The 23290-nt window shown below is 49.2% G+C and overlaps 1 protein-coding gene across 1 annotated transcript in view; it reads left to right on the plus strand.

Annotated features, from left to right (window-relative positions):
* The first annotated feature begins 3866 nt into the window (after positions 1–3866).
* The window catches only part of LOC143809501 (sodium/hydrogen exchanger 2-like), an 82370-nt gene continuing 62946 nt past the window's right edge, over positions 3867–23290 (plus strand). The window contains exons 1-6 of the mRNA XM_077292580.1: positions 3867–4148; positions 6209–6669; positions 8325–8575; positions 8667–8884; positions 10449–10645; positions 11126–11215. Coding sequence (XP_077148695.1) covers positions 3932–4148; positions 6209–6669; positions 8325–8575; positions 8667–8884; positions 10449–10645; positions 11126–11215 — 1434 coding nt within the window. The 5' untranslated portion in view covers positions 3867–3931. The remainder of the gene's footprint in view (positions 4149–6208; positions 6670–8324; positions 8576–8666; positions 8885–10448; positions 10646–11125; positions 11216–23290) is intronic.

Below are 23290 nucleotides of genomic sequence, written 5' to 3' on the forward strand. Positions count from 1 at the left end.
AGAACCCTTAGCTCCCCCTGGAGGCCCGGCTGTGAAATGTATTGGTGTCTTTCATACCTGGTCAGATGAACTCCTTCAGTGCCATCAGACGTACCATAGCTCCCCTTAGTGGCGGAGCCACAGTACTGCAACGACCAGGACTCTGGGGCGCTGCACTCCCCCCCGGTTAAATCCAGTACTCCGGGACTGGGAAGAAAACAATACAGGTTAGCAAAAAGACATACAATTTTGTGAGTGCAATAACAATAAGCATATTTGAACAGAGCTTCCCTTTATGGGAGGTGAGGACACTTGAACGTTACAAACATGGTTAAATACTTTGAATAACTTAGTATAAATAACTTTTCTCACCCAACCGGGTATTCTACTTAGTGCAAATCTTTGAACAATAAGTTAACGCTGCCTTTAAGGACGTACACTCTGAATCCACTAAAGACCTTCTTATAACACATTATAAGGCTTAAGCAACTGTGCTACATTCTCCTACTTGATGTCTGCAGGACCGCCTGTCCTAACGGCTCCAGACCTACTGCCTCTCCTTTCCTTACAGGACCGCCCCTTTCAGCCCGGGCCTACTGCCTTTTCAACTACTATACACAGTATAGAACATAACATTTACTTTCAGTTTGAAATCACTGAGCCATCTCTATCTGGCTCCTGAGAGGACTCACCACTAACCCCTACGGGTTCACTTCCTGTCCTCGTTCTTCCATCAACATTATCAAACACTTTTCACATTTAACTAGTCAGGTACATTTAACGTGTTCACATCAACATTATTACTTTCTCTTTACAAGACATTATTGCCACCCAACTGTCTTAAGGCAATACGGTTCATCAGCGCAATACGTGAACATCCCCTTTAGGAGGGGACCAAGTCTCTATGAGGTAGCACATCTTCTCAAGCTACCAGTCCATACTCAGCAAAAGCTCCGGTGCGGTATCTTCACAAAGAGTCTCTCTTTAAGTAAAACCAGTAGGGAGCACCTTTAATAAGGTGCCAACTATTTACAAGCAGTTTGTATCATGCACTGTTCATGATTGCGGCAGTTCTTTTCAACAGGAACAAAAAGTGGAAAAACAACCAAAAAGCAATAGGGATCCCGGGTCAACAAAGGGATCCCTTTAAGAGTTAACCCTAATCGGGTTTAGCAGCAAAACAGTAGAACAGTAACTATTTACATTTGTTAAAGCATTCCTGCTTACTCAGTCTTGTAGTGTAGGGGGTGGTCTCCTTCCAGGCCTCACCCGGCCCACGGGTCGCCTTGGTGTGGCAAGGGCCGGTCCTGGCTCCAGCAGCGACAGGATCCCTCGCCGGGATGCCCTCCTTGCTTGTGGGCGAGCACGACCCAGGGGCACACGGTGAGCCCGGACTTCTGGAGATTCCACGGAAACAGGTTCCATCACCTTCTCTGCAGGGGACTCGTCCTCAGATGTCCCAGTAGCAGCCTTGAGTGCGACACACCGCTGGACGCCCCGAGCCATCCAGCCAGTTTCGCCAGTTTCCCTCCTCCACCGGGTATAGGTCACTGCGTCGCCAGGCTCCAGGTCGGAATCATACCTTCCCCCGCAGGGCTCTACTTCTTCCCGGTCAACACGGACCTGTAGTGGCTCCCCGATCTCCTGGATAACTCCCCTTCCCTTCCGGGAGTTGAAGGACACCACGACACCCCAGTGTGACGGTGGGGTCTCCGCGACGCTTGTCAGATCTACCTGGGCTGCAGGTTGGGGCCTGTTCCGCCATGCTGTCATCAGGCACCGCAGGCGTTCTGCCTCCGGTAAGATCCCCAGGCCCTGCGCCTGCAGCGTACCTTCAGCCGCGGCCGGGTTGGGAGGAGCAGGGGACACCGGAGACAGGCGGACCTCCGTGGGCTGGCCCAGCCGAGCGAGCACGCGGGCATCAGCCTCCAAGCGGCGTGCTATTTGTCGGGCTTCGGCTGCGGCCACACACTCCTCGGACATCTGCCAGTTGGGTCGACCCATCGGTGGTTCCGTGAGGGCCAGTCCCCGCAACGATGGCGTCTCCGAGGCTGTGTCCGGTGATGCGGCTCCATGCCGAGTCAGGTCATCCACACGCGGTGCTCCCGGCGTCGCCATCTTTATCTCCTCTCCAGCGTCTTCTTCCCGCGGTCTCTTTCGTGGGCGGCCCCGTCTCCATGGTCTCCACCCTCCAAACAGGATCAGGAGGCGGACCTCGGCTGTTGACGGACACGTCCTCAGGACACAGAAATATTTAGACTGGGCGGCCATCGTCGTTCGCGCTCTCCAGCTTGTCCACGCCTACTCCACGCCCCTCTTCTTCTCCTGCGCTCTCCTCAGCGCTGTAATGGCAGCGGATTTTGGCGGCAAGTGGCACAGCACAGTCTTTGCAATAAAATACAGTCCAAGCACAATAAATCACAGTTCCAAGGCACACATGACCTGATTCCTCAGGCTTAAGTAGATCCTGTTCGTGACACCAAAATTTGTAGCGCCCCCACTGCCGCAGGGCCGAGGAGTACCCGGTACCGGGCCTCTGAGTCTCTGCTCTGGGGTTGTCACGGTGGCTAGGCCCCGGTCCGTGACCCTGCCGAGGGGCGCACAGCTTATGAAGTGATAGGTGTAAATGGTGATGTTGCGGTGCAGTGTAGGTTGTAGTAAATAACGAGGACACCAGGTTGCAGTCTCTTTACCTCTTTACTGAAGATCTCTGGGTCCTCAGTCCGGAATCCGGATAACCAGGCTGCGCAAGTCCGGCCGGTCCAATGGCACCTCCAGAGTTCTCTTTGCAGGTGGAAATCTGTGCCTTCCTTCTAGCGCTAGGTGTTGTGGTCCTTCCCTGCTGTGCTTACGGAAAGTCCCCACAACTGTTGTGTCCGTTTCTTAAGTTCCCTCACAACTCGATTAGATGATGTTCTGCTAATCCTCCGTCCCTCCCTGATGTTGCGGTTAGGACGGCACCCGTATGACGGGTAGGCTCGGAGCTCTTCCGGGACCCTAGAGTCGCCCCTCTCCACAAGTTGCCCCCCAAGACTGCATAGGTGATTTGGGTGAGACAGCCCGCCTTAGACTGACTGTCCTGCCGTTGGTTTAGAGTATTGCCTGAAGCTGAATATTGTAATACTCCCTCGGCGTTCCGGCCGCCGGTTGTGCGCCTCAGTGGGATGTTGCCTCGGTCTTGCAGCACGACTCCTACTGGTATTCTCCTTCTTGCTTTGATCTCGTTTCTCACTCAGCACAATCTATCTCGCTTCTAATCCTTCCTTGGGCACCGCCGCTATGCTGAGCAGGCACGGTCCCGTTACATTCCTTCTTGTAGCCAGGCCTCTGTCAGGATCCCACCCCTGACAGGGACCCTACCGAATCTTCTCCCACAACACCCTCTGCCACAAGGTGTTGCCTGGTTCCAACCCAGTCAGCTTTCTCATCTAACTTCCTGCCTGACCCCCAGTTTACCCACAATGGTGAGGAGTGGCCTAATGAATAGAACCCTTAGCTCCCCCTGGAGGCCCGGCTGTGAAATGTATTGGTGTCTGTGATACCTGGTCAGATGAACTCCTTCAGTGCCATCAGACGTACCATAGCTCCCCTTAGTGGCGGATCCACAGTACTGCAACGACCAGGACTCTGGGGCGCTGCATATAGAGGGGGATCTACATGGAATCCAAGATTTTAAAGGAGCATGCAACAAGAGCGGACACATTGGCCGCCCTAAGTCTGCAACTCACGGAGGTTTTACATTCCTCCCTCCTCTCATAGTTGCTGTAAGTGCTGCAGAGACCCATCATGGTGTAATTAACCCGGGAGATAATTGTTTTCTATTGACGACTCGTTTTGTGGAATTTTACAGATCTGAGGTTGGAGACGGTCCAGGGATTGCACACGGGATGTTTCACCGCGGATCTCCCCTCTCAGTCTGATCCCAGACCAGAACGGAAAGCACACTTCAGCTATGTCTCTCCTGAGGAAGATGATGGGGGCTCTTGTCCTGATCTTCTGCATTCAACTACTCTCAGCATCCTCCAAAGAACAGACGTCACCTCCCCCTGAGGTGGACAATGTGTCCAGGAATGGCTCCCAAGTGAACATCTTCTCCATGGAGTATCACCACGTGAAGACGCCCTTCGAGATCACCCTGTGCATTTTGCTGGCCTCATTCGCCAAGATTGGTAAGAGGTGGCAGCGCCCTTCTCTTCACCAGGGATGATGCCCATAGACGTCCCGGGGGGAGGACAAGATGGCGTTAAACATTTCTGATGTGACCACTCTAGTAAGGGCCCCCGAGCAGGGACACGAGACTGTAATGTCACAGATCTCTGCTTGCTGCCAATGAATTTTCCAGTCTGTTATAATTTGTCATCATTTTAAAAATCTCTGCTTGTTTCAGTGAATGAGATTGTTCATTATTTAGATCTAAAGTTTATCACAGCTGAAGGTTTGTTATAATGTGTCGGCGGAAACAATCCTGTGTGCAGGGGCGGATACAGCCAGGAGAGGCCCCTGTTCAAAAATGTACATGGGCCCTTTGCAGTCTTACAGTACATGGTAATGAGTCTGGGACAGATGCTGTTCTGGAGCCGGATGTGACGCCTCACCACTGACTCCTGTGCGGCTGCGCAGATCGCCCCAGTGGTCTGTCCGGCCCTGCCTGTGTGAGGGAACCAGCAGGATGTGTCCTGTCCTGGATTTACCTGGGCTGATACATTGTAACAAGCCCACAGCCAAACATTACTGATACATTGTAACAAGCCCACAGCCAAACATTACTGATACATTGTAACAAGCCCACAGCCAAACATACTGATACATTGTAACAAGCCCACAGCCAAACAATACTGATACATAACAAGCCAACAGCCAAACATTACTGATACATTGTAACAAGCCCACAGCCAAAAATACTGATACATTGTAACAAACCCACAGCCAAACATACTGATACATTGTAACAAGCCCACAGCCAAACATACTGATACATTGTAACAAGCCCACAGCCAAACATACTGATACATTGTAACAAGCCCACATCCAAACATACTGATACATTGTAACAAGCCCACAGCCAAATATACTGAGCCCACAGCCAAACATACTGATACATTGTAACAAGCCCACAGCCAAAAATACTGATACATTGTAACAAACACACAGCAAAACATACTGATACATTGTAACAAACCCACAGCCAAACATACTGATACATTGTAACAAGCCCACAACCAAACATTACTGACACATTGTAACAAGCCCACAGCCAAACATACTGATACATTGTAGCAAGCCCACAGCCAAACATACTGATACATTGTAACAAGCCCACATCCAAACATACTGATACATTGTAACAAGCCCACAGCCAAATATACTGAGCCCACAGCCAAACATGCTGATACATTGTAACAAACCCACAGCCAAACATACTGATACATTGTAACAAGCCCACAGCCAAACATTACTGATACATTGTAACAAGCCCGCAGCCAAACATACTGATACATTGTAACAAGCCCACATCCAAACATACTGATACATTGTAACAAGCCCACAGCCAAATATACTGAGCCCACAGCCAAACATACTGATACATTGTAACAAGCCCACAGCCAAAAATACTGATACATTGTAACAAGCCAACAGCCAAACATACTGATACATTGTAACAAGCCCACAGCCAAACATACTGATACATTGTAACAAGCCCACAGCCAAACATACCGATACAGCATAACAAGCCCACAGCCAAACATACTGATACATTGTAACAAGCCCACAGCCAAATATACTGATACATTGTAACAAGCCCACAGCCAAACATACTGATACATTGTAACAAGCCCACATCCAAACATACTGATACATTGTAACAAGCCCACAGCCAAATATACTGAGCCCACAGCCAAACATACTGATACATTGTAACAAGCCCACAGCCAAACATACTGAACCCACAGCCAAACATACTGATACATTGTAACAAGCCCACAGCCAAATATACGGATACATTGTAACAAGCACACAGCCAACCATGCTGATACATTGTAACAACCCCTCAGCTAATTGCAATGACACATTACAACAACCCCTCAGCTAACTGCACTGATACATTGGAACAACCCCTCAGCTAACTGCACTGATACATTGTAACAACCCCTCAGCTAACAGCACTGATACATTGTAACAAACTTTCAGCTGCCCCGATGGTAACTGAGTGCTCTTTCTATTTCTGCAGGTTTCCATTTCTCTCCCAGGGTCCGCACAGTGGTCCCAGAGAGCTGCGTCCTCATCATTTTGGGCCTCATTATGGGGGGGATCATTTACTTTGTGAGTAATCAGGCCCCAGTGATGAACAGCGACGTCTTCTTCCTCTACCTCCTGCCCCCCATCGTCCTGGACGCCGGTTACTTTCTCCCCATTCGGCCTTTCATGGAGAACCTGGGCCCCATCCTGTGGTACGCCGTCCTGGGGACCCTCTGGAACGTCTTGGGGATCGGACTGTCCCTTTATGGGATCTGCCAGGTGAAGGCGTTTGGGCTGCCGGACGTCTCTCTGCTGCAGAATCTGTGGTTCGGGAGTCTGATCGCCGCCGTGGATCCGGTCGCCGTTCTCTCGGTCTTTGAGGAGATTCATGTGAATGAGAAACTTTATATCTTAGTGTTCGGAGAATCTCTGCTCAATGACGCAGTGACTGTGGTGAGTTCAGACAGGGGCAGGATGGTATATATGACCTCCATCCTGAGCTCATCCCTATATAGATATCCCCCATCCTGGTATACAGTTGTGCTCAAAAGTTTACATTCCCTGGCAGAATTTTTGCTTTCTTGGCTTTTTTTCTGAGAATGATAACACCAAAACTTTTCCTCCACTCATGGTTAGTGGTTGGGTGAAGCCATTTATTGTCAAACTTCTGTGTTTTCTCTTTATAAATCATGACAACCAAAAACATCCAAATGACCCTAATCAAAAGTTCACATACCCTGGTGATTTTGGCCTGATAACATGCACAGAAGTTGACACAAATGGGTTTGGATGGCTACTAAAGGTAACATCCTCACCTGTGACCTGTTTGCTTGTAATTAGTGATGAGCGAGTGTACTCATTGCTCGGGTTTTCCAGAGCACGCTCGGGTGGTCTCCGAGCATTTTTTAGTGCTCGGAGATTTAGTTTTCTTTGCGGCAGCTGAATGATTTGCGGCTACTAGACAGCTTGATTACATGTGGTGATTCCCTAGCAACCAGGCAACCCCCACATGTATACAATAAGTGGATGTATATAGTGGTGTGGTGGGCACTGATTATCTGGGCACTATATACAATAAGTGGATATATATATAGAGGTCTAGTAAGCACGGATTATCTGGACACTGTATGTAATAAGTGGATGCATATAGTGGTGTGGTGGGCACTGTATACAATAAGTGGATGTATATAGTGGTGTTGTGGGCACTGTATACAATAAGTGGATGTATATAGTGGTGTGGTGGGCACTGATTATCTTGGCACTGTATACAATAAGTGGATGTATATAGTGGTGTGGTGGGCACTGATTATCTTGGCACTGTATACAATAAGTGGATGTATATAGTGGTGTGGTGGGCACTGATTATCTTGGCACTGTGTACAATAAGTGGATGTATATAGTGGTGTGGTGGGCACTGATTATCTGGGCACTGTATACAGTAAGTGGATGTATATAGTAGTATGATGGGCACTGATTATCTGGGCACTGTATTCAATAAGTGGATGTTTATAGTGGTGTGGTGGACACTGATTATCTGGGCACTGTATACAGTAAGTGGATATATAGCGGTATTGTGGACACTGATTATCTGGGCACTGTATACAATAAGTGGATGTTTATAGTGGTGTGGTGACACTGATTATCTGGGCACTGTATACAGTAAATGGATGTATATAGTGGTGTTGTGGGCACTGATTATCTGGGCGCTGCATACAGTAAGTAGATGTATATAGTGATGTGGTGGACACTGATTATCTGGGCACTGTATACAGTAAGTGGATGTATATAGTGGTGTGGTGGGCACTGAATATCTGGGCACTGTATACAATAAGTGGATATATATAGTGGTATTGTGGGCACTGATTATCTGTGCACTGTATACAATAAGTGGATGTATATAGCGGTGTGGTGGACACTGATTATCTGGGCACTGTATACAGTAAGTGGATGTATATAGTGGTGTGGTGGGCACTGATTATCTGGGCACTGTATACAGTAAGTGGATATATATAGTGGTGTGGTGGGCACTGATTATCTGGGCACTGTATAGCACCATTATACACATCCATAAACATGAGCGTTACATTTTTCGTTACATTTTTCTTCAGGTCCTGTATAAACTTTTCAAAGCCTTCGATGGCATGAAGGACATCCTGCCAAGTGACATCTTTATTGGAATTGGCAATATCTTTGTGGTTGGCATCGGCGGGACTCTGGTTGGCCTGATATTTGGGCTTTTGGCGGCCTTCACGACTCGCTTTACGGAGCACATCCGCGTTATCGAGCCGCTGTTTGTCTTTCTGTACAGCTATCTGGCTTATCTGACAGCAGAAATCTTCCATATGTCTGGGATTATGGCGTAAGTCTGGCGGCTGTGGCGGGGGATGACTTTGGGCACACGGATCTGAGAACAGGACTCTGATATTCTGCTTACACGGTTTCGTCCACAGGATCATCTCGTGCTCGGTGAGTATGAAGCGCTACGTGGAGGAGAACATCTCGCAGAAGTCGTACACCACGGTGAAGTACTTCATGAAGATGTGGAGCAGCGTCAGCGAGACGCTCATCTTCTTCTTCCTCGGATTCTACACTGTGGAGAGCTCTCACCAGTGGAACTGGCCATTCATCCTCCTCACCATCGTCTTCTGCTTGTTCTGGCGTGCGTCAGGTATGAGGTCGACTCCAACTGTGCAAGGGGAGACTTTAATGAAGTGTCTTCCGAGACATGGCATGATCAGGAGTGCAGGGGTGCGGTGATGCCTCCAAAAGTCCCTCACAGGATGGCGTTATTGTGATCTACTTTATTTATATCGATCTTCAGCCAAGAAAGCGGCTCCATGTCCTCAGCAGAAAAGTCCACCGTTACAAACGCTGCAGTCTGTGCTCCAGATTATATCATGATGAGAGTTGTAGTCCTGATGATTGTGCTATTTTAGGTATTGTAGTCCTGATGATTCCCCTATTATGGGAGTTGTAGTCCTGATGATTGTGTTGTTATGGGAGTTGTAGTCCTGATGATTGTTTTATTATAGGAGTTGCAGCCCTGGTGATTGCCCTATTATGGGAGTTGTAGTCCTGATGATTGTGCAATTATAGGGGTTGTAGTCCTGATGATTGCCCTATTATGGGAGTTGTAGTCCTGATGATTGTGCAATTATAGTAGTTGTAGTCCTGATGATTGCTCTATTATGGGAGTTGTAGTCCTGATGATTGTGTTATTATGGGAGATGTAGTCCTAATGATTGTGTTATTATGGGAGTTGTAGTCCTGATGATTGTTATTATGGGAGTTGTAGTCCTGATGATTGCCCTATTATGGGAGTTGTAGTCCTGATGATTGCCCTATTATGGGAGATGTAGTCCTAATGATTATGTTATTATGGGAGATGTAGTCCTGATGATTGTGTTATTTTAGGGGTTGCAGTCCTGATGATTGCCCTATTATGGGAGTTGTAGTCCTGATGATTTTTTTATTATAGGAGTTGCAGCCCTGGTGATTGCCCTATTATGGGAGTTGTAGTCCTGATGATTGTGCAATTATAGGGGTTGTAGTCCTGATGATTGGGTTATTATGGGAGATGTAGTCCTAATGATTGTTTTATTATGGGAGATGTAGTCCTGATGATTGTGTTATTTTAGGGGTTGCAGTCCTGATGATTGCCCTATAATGGGAGTTGTAGTCCTGATGATTGTGCTATTATGGGAGTTGTAGTCCTCCTGATGATTGTGTTATTATAGGGGTTGTAGTCATGACGATTGTGTAATTATAGGGGTTGTAGTCCTGATGATTGTGTTATTATTGGAGTTGTAGTCCTCCTGATGATTGTCCTATTATGGTAGTTGTAGTCCTGATGATTGTGTCTATTATAGGGATTGTAGTCCTGATGATTGTGTCATTATAGGGATTGTAGTCCTGATGATTGTGTCATTATAGGGGTTTTAGTCCTGATGATTGCCCTATTATGGGAGTTGTAGTTCTGATGATTGTGTTATTATTGGAGTTGTAGTCCTGCTAATTGTGCTATTATAGGGGTTATAGTCCTCCTGATTATTGCTCTATTATGTGAGTTGTAGTCCTGCTGATGACTGTCCTATTATGGGAGTTGTAGTCCTGATGACTGTGTCTATTATAGGGGTTGTAGTCCTGATGATTGGGTTATTTTAGGGGTTGTAGTCCTCCTGATGATTGTTCTGTTTATAGGAGTTGTAGTCCTGATGACTGTTCTATTATAGGGGTTGTAGTCCTGACGGGCATTTTGAACAAGTTCTGCCTGAACGTCATCTCCAAGAAGAATCAGTTCATTATCGCCTATGGCGGACTTCGTGGGGCCATCTGTTTCTCATTGGTCTTTCTTCTCCCCGATATGACACCAAAGCATCTGTTTATTGCGGCCACCAGCGCCGTCATCCTCTTCACGGTCTTTGTCCAGGTCAGTCCTGGGCAGATGTCATAACGTCCATCTATCAGATGAAATAACAGTAAAGCAGGTGGGGGAGGATCCTACAGAGGAATCTCCACCTCATTTACTCAGGCCCCTCCCCCGAGGAGCATTCACTTTTTTTTTCATTCTGCAGAGATTGTGGCTCATGGATGTGCTGGTTATGGGTGATTAATGGAAGGTTTTCTGACTTTTTTCAGCTAATACCTGTAGGATGAGCCTCAGGGAGGGAATTTTGGAAAGTGTGTCACCATTTATAATCCGAGGTGGTGGTCACTTAGCTTTCCCAGGCTGCTGAATACAAATCTTCCCTGCATGAATATGTGAAATATGACTATGTAACTAGACAGACGCTGCCTTCTTGGTTCTGGGGCAGTTCTTCTACATCGGATACATTGTTTCTTTGTGAGTCTGAATATTTTCCACTTCTCTTCTCTGTTACTTCGCATCGTTATCTGCTGCTTCACTCAGGGAATGACCATCCGGCCGCTGGTGGAGCTACTGGAGGTGAAGAAACGGAACAAAACGACGTCCACCGTGAGCGAGCAGGTCAACATCCGGGTAAGTGACGCTGACACACTGTAACGAAAATCTGGTCACAGAGAAAAGTCATTGTAAAAATGAAAACCAGCCAGGGCCGGTGTCAGGCAAAGCGTAGTCCTGGGAAGAAATAAGAGCAGGGTCCCAAATTCTGCACTCAAGCTTTGATATTACCAGCACGTCCTCCAGCCCATAGACTGTCTAATAAGACACGTGGATGATACCTGGCGATCATACGTACCACCGGGCATGTGGAGATGGGAGCCCAAAAATAGGAGTGCCAAACACTAACATCAGTGGGGGAATAAGATCTCCTGGAAGCAGAGGAAGCTGAAACCCGGCAGGAGCGGTAGGTGACGGCTCGGTGCTGGGGAAGAACGGTGCCGGACACAACAGGAAGGTAAGTTGTAATTAACCGCCTAATAGTGCTTAGGTACATTTTTTTATTTTTTAAGTCCCGGATACCCCCTATGAGGAAGTTTTTCCTTATCATCTAATATGGAAACAAACCTAAAAGGGTCATCTCACAAAGTAGATTTTAAGTAATAAATCTTAAGAGAGAAACCACATCACAGGTGCATTCGGTATTTCCTCGCGGGCAGGAACGTACAAAGAAATCACGGCACCAATAGCAGAACTTCTAATGGGGCCCTGTCCCCTCAAAACAAATCCTCAATATTTGGTAATTTTCCTCCTATTGAAGCCCCTAGATTGCCCTTTCATTGCCCCCCATAAAGTATGATACCAACAAAAGTGCCTCCCAAACACAGTATGATACCCCCACAGTGAACTCCTCCACAGTACCATCCACAAGCACGGTATGATGGCCCTACTGTGCCCCCAACTCCCCTGCCAAAGTATTGTGACCCCAACACATAGATGCCCCAACTGTGATCCCCATAAAGCCCTCCATACAGAATAATGCCCCCACATATTGCTCCATACAGAATGATGGCCCCACACAGTCCTCCATACAGAATAATGGCCCTCCATACAGAATAATGGCCCCACATAGTCCTCCATACAGGATAATGACCCCACACAGTCCTCCATAAAGGATAATGGCCCCACATAGTCCTCCATACAGGATAATAGGCCCCACACAGTCCTCCATACAGAATAATGGCCCCACATAGTCCTCCATACAGGATAATGACCCCACACAGTCCTCCATACAGGATAATGGCCCCACATAGTCCTCCATACAGGATAATAGGCCCAAATAATCCATAGTGCCCAGTCTGCCACCTTAAGGTCGACCCTGAAACAAGTGATGTAATGATTGTCCAGATAACCCCATACTGAGCTTTACCTGTCATGTACTGATCCTGAAATACAGCTTATTCTCCAGTCACCTCCAGAGCTGCAGTCACTATTCTGCTGTTACATCGTGTCTTATCCTCCAGTCACCTCCAGAGCTGCAGTCACTATTCTGCTGTTACATTCTGTCTTATCCTCCAGTCACCTCCAGAGCTGCAGTCACTATTCTGATGTTACATCGTGTCTTATCCTCCAGACAACTCCAGAGCTGCAGTCACTATTCTGCCGTTACATCATGTCTTATCCACCAGTCACCTCCAGAGCTGCAGTCACTATTCTGCCGTTACATCGTGTTTTATCCTCCAGTCATCTCCAGCGCTGCAGTCACTATTCTGCTGTTACATTGTTTCTTATCCTCCAGGTCTTTTATTAAATAAAATAAAAATACTTTACATGACAATAACTAAGATACATTACAAATAAAACACAACAGAACAAAACATAAGAACAAAGCTCCAATCAGACGACAACAAACGACAAAAATCACAAAGAAATAAACCGGAAATGGAACAAAAATGGAGAAAGTTCATGACCTACAAATCAGGGACGTGAAAGAAAAATTCCAATAAAAATAAAGAAAGCAAAACTAAAAGACGACAAACAAAATACTCATAACTACATGAATACCCCTGTAAAAAATATAAATATAAATAATAGTATAAAATCAGGTAAGATCCCCGGCCCAGCTTCATTCATACTACTATATACAACCCCAACTACATTCACACCGTCCTATATACAATATTATATACAATATATACACTATAAACACATTATACTAAACCAAACACTATACAACACCGCAAACACAACAAAACCCTACTGGTCCCACTGCCTTACCTCACAGCCACCCCCTTACACCACCACATTCACCCCACAACAAACCTAAATACAATACAGTGTACAACATTAACATTTTTTTTTTTTTTTAATATATATACACACACCTACTCTAACTTTCCCGCCACCCCTGATCCAGCTCTGGCCACAAAGTTCAGGAATTATCCGAGCTAGGATCAGGCCCCAAAGTTTTTCCCCAGACGGGGCCTGAGCCAGGCCAGATCAGTCTCTTATCACCGCCGTTGAACCCCCCAATCCCCCCACCCAACCTAACTAAGACCCTCTATTATATACACTATATACAATATATACAATATATACATAAACAAACATCACAGAACACAACCTACATACTCACCACCCAAGGCTCAAGTTCGATGCCTGCAAACCTTCTATTCAGGGAGCAGAAATACAAAACAAAAACCTAGGGTGTAAAGACATCAGCCCACCACCAGGATATAGGAGCGCTAACGGACTAAGGCACCCCGAAGGAGAAACCCCTCCAGAGATGGGCCGCCCTCCGGGCACCCAGTCTTTCGCACTCCAGAGAACGTACCTTCACCAGGGCACCTAGGATGCTGCTACAAACTTCATCTACACGGAGGATTTTACTCTGCGTCGAAACTAAAACTCGTGCGTTCCACGTGAAGTACCTGACCACTGCACTAACTAAGAATAAAGTGGCTCGGTCCCGTCTCCCGAGGTCTCTGAACGCTCCATAGGCCAACTCGGCATAGGACAGAGTGGCCAGCTGCGGCCAACCAATGGAAACGCCTACCCTGTTGTACACCTCTGTATTAAAGGGACAATGAAGCAGGAAGTGCTCCATGCTTTCCAGCATGGTAGCGCAATCCTCACGGGGACAATTTCTGTCCACGGAGCTCCTGTGCTTCAAATTGTCCCTCACATACAACTTACCTTGGAAGCAGCGCCAAGTCAAGTCCCAATACTTCTTGGGGATCCTGCTAGAATTTAACAAACTTAACCCAACCTCTAGATCCCGACTCGGGCAGTCCTTGAGGACCAGTGGTCTCTGAAAATGCGAAAGCAAGACCCGCATGTTGAGGAGTTTCCTCGGGAGGGACCTCACTTCCCACATTCCCAGACCCCACCGGCGCATCATTTTCAGAACCGGGGTAACATAAGCTGGGAGATGCCCGTGCGGTGTGCAAAGATCTTTCAATCTTCCCCCTGTCTCCCATTCCTGGAAGAAAGGCTGAAACCATCCCTTGCAGGAGAATACCCACGGAGGAGCCCTCTCCTTCCAGAGGTTTGCCACGTTAACTTTCAAAAAGGTGTTCACTAGAAACACCACGGGGTTCACCATATTCAACCCCCCTAGTCTCCTCGTGCGATAAGTGACCTCCCGTTTGACTAGGTTCAGTCTATTCCCCCATAACATCTGGAAGAACAGACTGTAGACCCGTGTCCAGAGAGGCTCCGGCAAGACACAGACGCTGCCCAGGTAGACCAGCAAGGGGAGCAGGAAAGCTTTGCACAGGTCAACCCTTTCCCTCGGTCAAAGACCAACCCTTCCATTAGCCACTTTTTGGGCGACACCCTTGATTCTGCCTTCCCAGTTTTTCGTGGGGTAATCACCCTGGCCAAATTCGATGCCTAGGACTTTGGCATGTTCTTGGGGTTCGGGGAGGGTGTCCGGAAGATCAAACGTGGGATCCCTGCCTCCCAGCCAGAGACTCTCACACTTGTCCTGGTTGACCTTGGACCCGGATGCCTCCGAGTAGCTCTCCACTTCTGACATCACCACCATCGCCTCCTCTTGCGAAGAAACAAAGACAGTAACGTCGTCCGCGTAGGCCACTACCCTCAGGATAGCCTCTGGCACCAACCCGCCCATCCTCACCCCCACCAACGGTCCACAATCAACCCTTCTGAGGAAGGGATCGATCGCAAACGCGTAAAGCAAAGGACTAAGAGGGCAGCCCTGGCGGACACCAGATCCCACCCCGAAAGGTTGTCCAATCCACCCGTTTACCAGAGGGAAAGTCTCAGCCCCTGCGTACAAGGTCTTAAGCCAGTCCACAAACCCTCCAGGCAGACCATACCTCAAAAGAGTGGACCAGAGGTACTCGTGGTCGACCCGATCAAAGGCTTTTGCCTGATCCAGGGTCAGCAAGAACCCCTTCCAAAGGCCCGCCCTGCCTTGCTCCACGGCCTCTGGGACACCCAGAACAGCACTGAAAGTGCTATGGCCAGGAACGCAACAGTGCTGGGCCTCCGAAAGGAGCCGCGGTGCAAACTTCACCAGCCTATTGAAGAGTATCTTAGCCAAAACCTTCCTGTCCACATTGAGAAGTGATATGGGACGCCAATTCTCAATGCGTGACGGGTCCTTACCCTTTGACAAAATGATCAAAGCTGACCTCCTTAATGATCTCGGCAGAGTGCCCGAGGAGAGACACTCATTAAACACCTGAGTCAAGAGGGGGACCAAAGAGTCCCTAAAGGTCTTAAAGAACTCGGATGTTAAGCCATCCGGACCTGGCGATTTTTTGGGCCGGAGCCCATCGATCGCCAGTCTCACTTCCTCTTCTTTGATCGCTTCTGCCAAACCGCCCAGCGAGAGGTCAGCCCCTGGCTCAGGAACAGCTTCAGCCAGGAAAGCCGACATCCTGTCACGATCCAGTTCCTTCCTTCCCAAGAGGTGCGAGTAGTATGAACTGACGACCTCCAAGATCCCTGATCTGGACCTTCTCAGCAGAGGCGTAGCTAGGGTTTCAACTTAGGGGGGGGCGAAACATCTGAGTGGGCCCCTAACCAGCTAACCCTGATTACAGCTACGGTTGCGCACTCTAGTTGTGAATATAGGGGAACCTCAGAATATGACCCTACTGTTATTGAAAATAAATCTATATACAAAAACGAACATGGACTTTACCGCCATATTGTGACCATATGCAACTTTGATGGTCACAATACTCTGAGTGCCCCTATAACAATAATGCTTAAGTGCCCACTTAACATTTAAAGGGAACCTGTCACCCCGTTTTTTGAAGATGAGCTAAAAATAGCGTTAAATAGGGGCAGAGCTGGGCGTTACATTAGTGTCTTTGTGTGCCTTCATTACCCACCTATGCTGCCGAAATACCTTTGTAAAGTCGCCGTTTTCTGCTGTCACTCACGCTGGTCTGGTCCTATGGGCGTGGTGACAGCGTTGTTTCTCCCCCAGAATCCTGCTCATCATTACGTTGGTGGCGTAGTGGTGTGTGCATGTCCAAAAGGCGAATCCACTGCCCAGGTGATGAAAAACAGCGCGATCTGCGCTATTCAGCCGTTTACCGGTGGGCGCGGCCATCTTTCCTGTGGCCGCGCGTGCGCAGATGGAGCGCTCTGCTGCCCGGGGCTTCAGGAAAATGGCCGCCGCGATCTCCATCTGTGCACGCGCGGAATCCCGCGGCCATTTTCCTGAAGCCCCGGGCAGCAGAGCGCTCCATCTGCGCACGCGCGGCCACAGGAAAGATGGCCGCTCTCACCGGTAAACGGCTGAATAGCGCAGATCGCGCTCTTTTTCATCTCCTGGGCAGTGGATATTCTCTGTTGGACATGCACACACCACTACGCCACCAACGTAATGATGAGCAGGATTCTGGGGGAGAAACAGCGCTGTCACCACGCCCATAGGACCAGACCAGCGTGAGTGACAGCAGAAAACGGCGACTTTACAAAGGTATTTCGGCAGCATAAGTGGGTAATAAAGGCACACAAAGACACTAATGTAACGCCCAGCTCTGCCCCTATTTAACGCTATTTTTAGCTCATCTTCAAAAAACGGGGTGACAGGTTCCCTTTAATAATGTCCCCTAAGTTCCCCCATGTACTGCTCCATTATACACAGTATGGTGAGCTTAAAGCTTCCCTATACACAGTCTAAGGCCCCCACAGCTCCCCTATACACAGTATGGTGATTCTATAACTCCCCTTTACACCGTATGATGTTCCCACTGCTCCCCTATAGATATGAGCCCAATGCTCCCCTATACACAGTATAATGCTGACAGAACTCCACTATAGAAAGTATAATGCCCCCCAGAGCTCCCCTATATACAGTGTAATGGGCCAACAGCTCCCATATGCACAATATGCCTTCAGTTTCCTATACACAGTATGATGGGTCGGCAGCTCCCGTCAAACAGTATGATGTCCCTCACAGTTCCCCTGTACACAGTATGATGGGCACACAGCTTCCTTATATACAGTATGATGGTCCCACAGCTTCTTTATACACAGTATGATGGGTCACAGCTTCCTTATACACAGTATGATGGGCCTGCAGCTTCCCTTATACACAGTATCATGGGCTCGCAGCTCCCTTATACACAGTATGATGGGCCCGCAGCTCCCTTATACACAGTATGATGGGCTCGTAGCTCCCTTATCACAGTATGATGAGCCCGCAGCTTCCTTATACACAGTATGATGGACCCACAGCTCCCATATATACAGTATGATGTGTGCACAGCTTCCTTATACACAGTATGATGGACTCACAGCTCCCTTATACACAGTATGATGGGCCCGCAGCTCCCTTATCACAGTATGATGAGCCCGCAGCTTCCTTATATACAGTATGATGGACCCGCAGCTCCCTTATACACAGTATGATGGGCCCGCAGCTCTCTTATACACAGTATGATGTGTGCACAGCTCCCTTATCACAGTATGATGGGCCGCAGCTCCCTTATCACAGTATGATGGGCCCGCAGCTCCCTTATCACAGTATGATGGGCCCGCAGCTCCCTTATCACAGTATGATGGGCCCTCAGCTTCCTTATACACAGTATGATGGACCCGCAGCTCCCATATACACAGTATGATTGGCCCGCAGCTCCCTTATACACAGTATAATGGGCCCGCAGCTCCCTTATACACAGTGTGATGGGCCCGCAGCTCCCGTATACACAGTATGATTGGCCCGCAGCTCCCTTATACACAGTGTGATGGGCCCGCAGATCCCTTATACACTGTCTGATGGGCCTGCAGCTCCCGTACAAACGGTATGATGGACTCACAACTTCCTTATACATAGTATGATTGGCCCGCAGCTCCCGTATACACAGTATGATGGGCCTGCAGCTCCCCTATACACAGTATGATGGGCCCGCAGCTCCCTTATACACAGTATGATTGGCCCGCAGCTCCCATATACACAGTATAATGGGCCCACAGCTCCCTTATACACAGTATGATGGGCCCGCAGCTCTCTTATACACAGTATGATGGACCCGCAGCTCCCTTATACACAGTATGATTGGCCCGCAGCTCCCTTATACACAGTATGATGGACTCACAGCTTCCTTATACACAGTATGATGGACCCGCAGCTCCCTTATACACAGTATGATGTGTGCACAGCTTCCTTATACACAGTATGATAGGCCCGCAGCTCCCGTATACACAGTATGATGGACCCGCAGCTCCCTTATACACAGTATGATGGGCCCGCAGCTCCCTTATACACAGTATGATGGGCCCGCAGCTCCCTTATACACAGTATAATGGGCCCGCAGCTCCCATATACACAGAATGATGGGCCCGCAGCTCCCATATACACCGTATGGTGGGCCCGCAGCTCCCTTATACACAGTATGATGGGCCCGCAGCTCCCTTATACACAGTATGATGGGCCCGCAGCTCCCTTATACACAGTATGATGGACCCGCAGCTCCCATATACACAGTATGATGGACTCACAGCTTCCTGTCATGATGTGGATGCTCCGGTCATTTACTCATCCTCCGGCGTATTCACTATTTTGTGGCACTGCTGCAGTGCCTCTGCTCAAACTTGTGAGCGCAGTTTCTGACAGGCCAGAAGTTAGAAGCTATGTCACAAGCGCTCAATGTAAGACTATGAGGCTATGTGCACTTGTTGCGGATTTACTGCGGATTTCCTGTGGTTTTTGTGCAGATTTCACCTGCGTTTTACTACCTGCAGAATCCTATACAGGAGCAGGTGTAAAACGCTGCAGAATCCGCAAATAGAATTGACATGCTGCAGAAAATAAAATGCAGCATTTCTGTGCGGTATTTTCCGCATCATGGGCACTGCGGATTTGGTTTTCCATAGGTTTAAATGGCACTGTAAACCAGATGGAAAACTGCTGCAGATCCGCAGCGGCCAATCCGCACCGTGTGCACATACCCTGAGAGTGAGGAACAGGCCAGAACGAGGCTCCCACAGACTCACATTGATTAGTGACCTCTGCGCTGCTCCATGAAACACTGGAGCCTCGGACAGGCCACAAACTGCAGGAGACGGAGCCGAGCGGAGACTAAAACACATGAAAACGCCGGAAGGTGAATATCAGACAGGAGGCAGGGGACGTGGATTTTCAGCACCGCTCCAGCAGTGAAATAAAAAATAATGCTGGAGTGGTGCTGTAAATGTGATGCAGGTCTTGGTTACTGTATGCGGGCTCCTTATACTAATACTCATAAAAGACCCAGGTGGTACGTATCAAAAGCCCCCCATCTCCCCATCTCCAGCCTCCCCAGACAGCAAATATTACATGTGATGGAGTACATATAATATCAGAACTAAAGATTATAATATTCAGCCCCCAGTGCCCTGTCCACCCTCCCCCCTTCAGCCCCAATACCCCCATCATCTCACATCCACCCCTCAGTGCCCTGTCCCACCTCACCCACCTTCAGCCCCCACAACACCCCCATTGTCTCACATTTACCCCCCAGTACCCTGTCTCCCCTCCCCCACTTCAGTATCCAATACCCCCATCAGCTCACATCCACCCCTCAGGGCCCTGTCCCACATCACCCACCTTCTCCCCTCATAACACCCAAATGGTCTTACATTCACCCCCCAGTACCCTGTCTCCCCTCCCCCACAATACCCCCATGGTCTCACATTCACTCCCCAGTACCCTGTCCCCCCTCACCCACTTTCAGTGCCCACAATACCCCAATGGTCTCACATTCACCTCACAGTGACATACCTGAATTTAATAAACCTAATAAGTTCCATCCCCAGCACTTACTGATAAAGTTTGCAGGCAGGACCAGGAAGTGTCTAGGTGAAATGCAAGGTGGGCACTAGGACCCAGCGTGCCTGAGCCAATCCCAGCGTGCACAGAGTGAAGAAAACTGCAGCCGGGGAAAAGCTTCATGATCAGGTCAGACGGGCGAAATCATTCACTGCAGGGGGGAGACTCTGCAGCCGGGCACTGTGCTAATAGCAGCCTGCAGAGTCTCCGTCAGACGGGAGCAGACAATATACTGCTCTGCTCCTATGCGGTGTTCAGCCTCGTCACAGAAGTGGCCCTGCCCTGGCTCCCGGTGGGCCCCTTCATGTGACAGGGCCCAGGGCGATGGCCCCCTCTGCCCCCCCAGTAGCTACGCTACTGCTTCTCAGGGATCCCGTACTGTCCATCAGCCCGGTCACTATCTTACTATTCACTGACATCCTGCAGCTTCTGTAAGGGTCGGGCGAGTAGTACTTCCCGTAATCCCTCTCAAAAACCAAAGATGCGTGCCTATCGTACTGACACCTCTTTAGCAAGGATTTCACACTGGAGATCGCCTCGCGGCTACCCCCAGTCGAGACAAGATGCTCGAGTTTCCTCCTCAGACTCTGATACAGGCGATCCCTGTTCAGGCTTCTGAGGTTCGAGAGTTGCCGGAAGAATCTCGCCACCCGATGTTTGAACATCTCCCACCACTCAGACTTAGTGTTACTTAGGCCCAGCAGCGGTACCTGGCTCTGAAGAAATTCCTCAAAGGACCGTCTTACAGCTTCTTCCTCAAGGAGTGACGAATTCAGCTTCCAATAACCTCTTCCCATCCGAGGAGTCTCTGTAACGCTCAGAGAAAACATAATCAAACAGTGATCGGAGAATTCCACCTCCACAACTGACAACGGCGAGGAGACGGCATCCTCCTTCAAATAAAACCTGTCTATCCTAGACCTGCACTGACTACCTCTAAAAAAGGTTAACCCCGCGTGGCCTGTGTTGTGCCGGATGTGGACATCCACCAGGCGTGCCTCACTTACTATCCTATTTAGCGCGACGCAATCGTAAGCCAGCCGGTCTCCGGAACCTCCTCTATCACAGGGTCTCGTGACGTTGTTGAAATCCCCTCCAAAGACCACCTGCCGACTCGAAAATAAGAAAGGTTTGATCTTCATGAAGAGACACTTGCGATCCCACTTGGACTGGGGACCGTAGATGTTAATGAGCCGAAGCTCCTGTCCCCCAATTGAGACATCTAGGATCAAGCATCTCCCCATTTCTAACTCGATCAATCGTCTGCATTCAACCGCTGCGGTCTTAAAAAGGACCGCCACCCCGCTATACGGCTCGGCCGCAAGAGACTAGTAGGAGGGCCCGTGCCTCCACTCCCGCCTTGCTTTATGCATGGTTGATAGGTCGGTCAACCTGGTCTCCTGCAAAAACAAAATGTCGGCGTCAAATTGGCCGAGAAAATGAAAGGCCGTGTACCTTGCCACATCTGACTTTATGCTGGCAACATTAATGGTTGCCAGTGTCAACGGGGTGGGTGCCGCCATCATGACTGATTGAATTAGATAGCCTTTTTCTTCCCACCCCCAACAGTTTCACCCTCTTCCTCTGACAATGATGAGTTTTTAGTGCGCTTAAGACAAACAGACTCATCCATTCTCTCCTTACATACACTCTGGCCCTTGTCTGGTGGTCCTGAGTTAGTCCCCCCCCCCAGAAGACTTTGTATTTGCCCCCTGAGAAGAAGACCCAGCGACCTCCTGAGCCCCAACAACGTTGTCCGCAACCTCCGGCCCCGGGTCCCCATCGCCCCCCTCTGGAGGGGAGTCCTGGAGGGCCCGGAACCGGTTAGAGAGATCCACCAGAGGGGGGGGGGGGGGGGCGGCTGGACCTTCCAATGGCACCTGTATCAGGACTACGGAGTCAGAGGGGTCGTACTCCGAGGAGGAGGCTCGAGGCCCGGACCCCCTCTTATCCTTAGTGGTTTTCCTGTTACCCTTTTTCTTTTGCTGTGACCACTCCCCCTCTCCCTCATCCAGACTGTCACCGGATGAAGGTTCCTGGGCAGACATGGCGTCCTTTTGCTCCTCCCTTTCAAGTCTCTTAACTTCCTCGTTCAATTCGCCATCTTTAGGATCCTCAGCTGCAAGCGAAGCACCCGGGTCAGAGTTTAGGGTCATTACTCCCTGCCCCCTGTTCCCATGGCGCTGCTCCTGCCGCCTGATATTGGATGGCGGCAGCCTGCTCCTCACCGGTTCCCTGCCTCCTCTGCCTCTACTGGTCCCTTCACCGGCGAGATTAGTCCCGGCTTTCGCCTGTCCCGCACTCGCCGCTTTCAGGACCGCATTGGCAAAGGAACGCGGACAGCGACTGAACGGGTGACCGAGGTCACCACACAAGTTACACCTAATCCTGCCACAAGTAGCAGCAAGATGGCCGAGGTCCCCACACAGTGCGCATTTCTGGGTGGTACACTGCGCACTGAAGTGTGTGGGGCTGCCGCACCTGTGACAGACCTTAGGCTGCCCCCGGTAGAAAATCAAGATCCTGTCCCTCCCCAAAAATGTTGAGGAAGGGATATGGGTAACGGTGTTTCCTGAAACCTTCAATTTCACCATGAAGGTCCAGGCTCCTGACCAGATACCATGCTCATCGAGGGTCTTCTCGGGAATACCGACGATGTCGCCGTATCATCCAACCCAGGTGGAGATGTCTACACAGGAAAGTGACTCGTTACTGGTCAAAACGGTCACCTTCCTAACCGAGTTCTGGCGGGATATTGCTACAGTGTGGAAACCCTGCCATTCGGGGCGACCCCGAGCCAGCTCATGGCGAGACCAGAAAAGCTCAAGGCCCTCCGGTCTCACGAAGCTGACATCGAAGTAGGAGGTCCCATAGGGATGGATCAAGGCGAAGATGTCATATGCCACGAAGCCCAT

This window comes from Ranitomeya variabilis, chromosome 2 (genome assembly GCF_051348905.1).
Source record: "Ranitomeya variabilis isolate aRanVar5 chromosome 2, aRanVar5.hap1, whole genome shotgun sequence".
NCBI lineage: Eukaryota > Metazoa > Chordata > Amphibia > Anura > Dendrobatidae > Ranitomeya > Ranitomeya variabilis.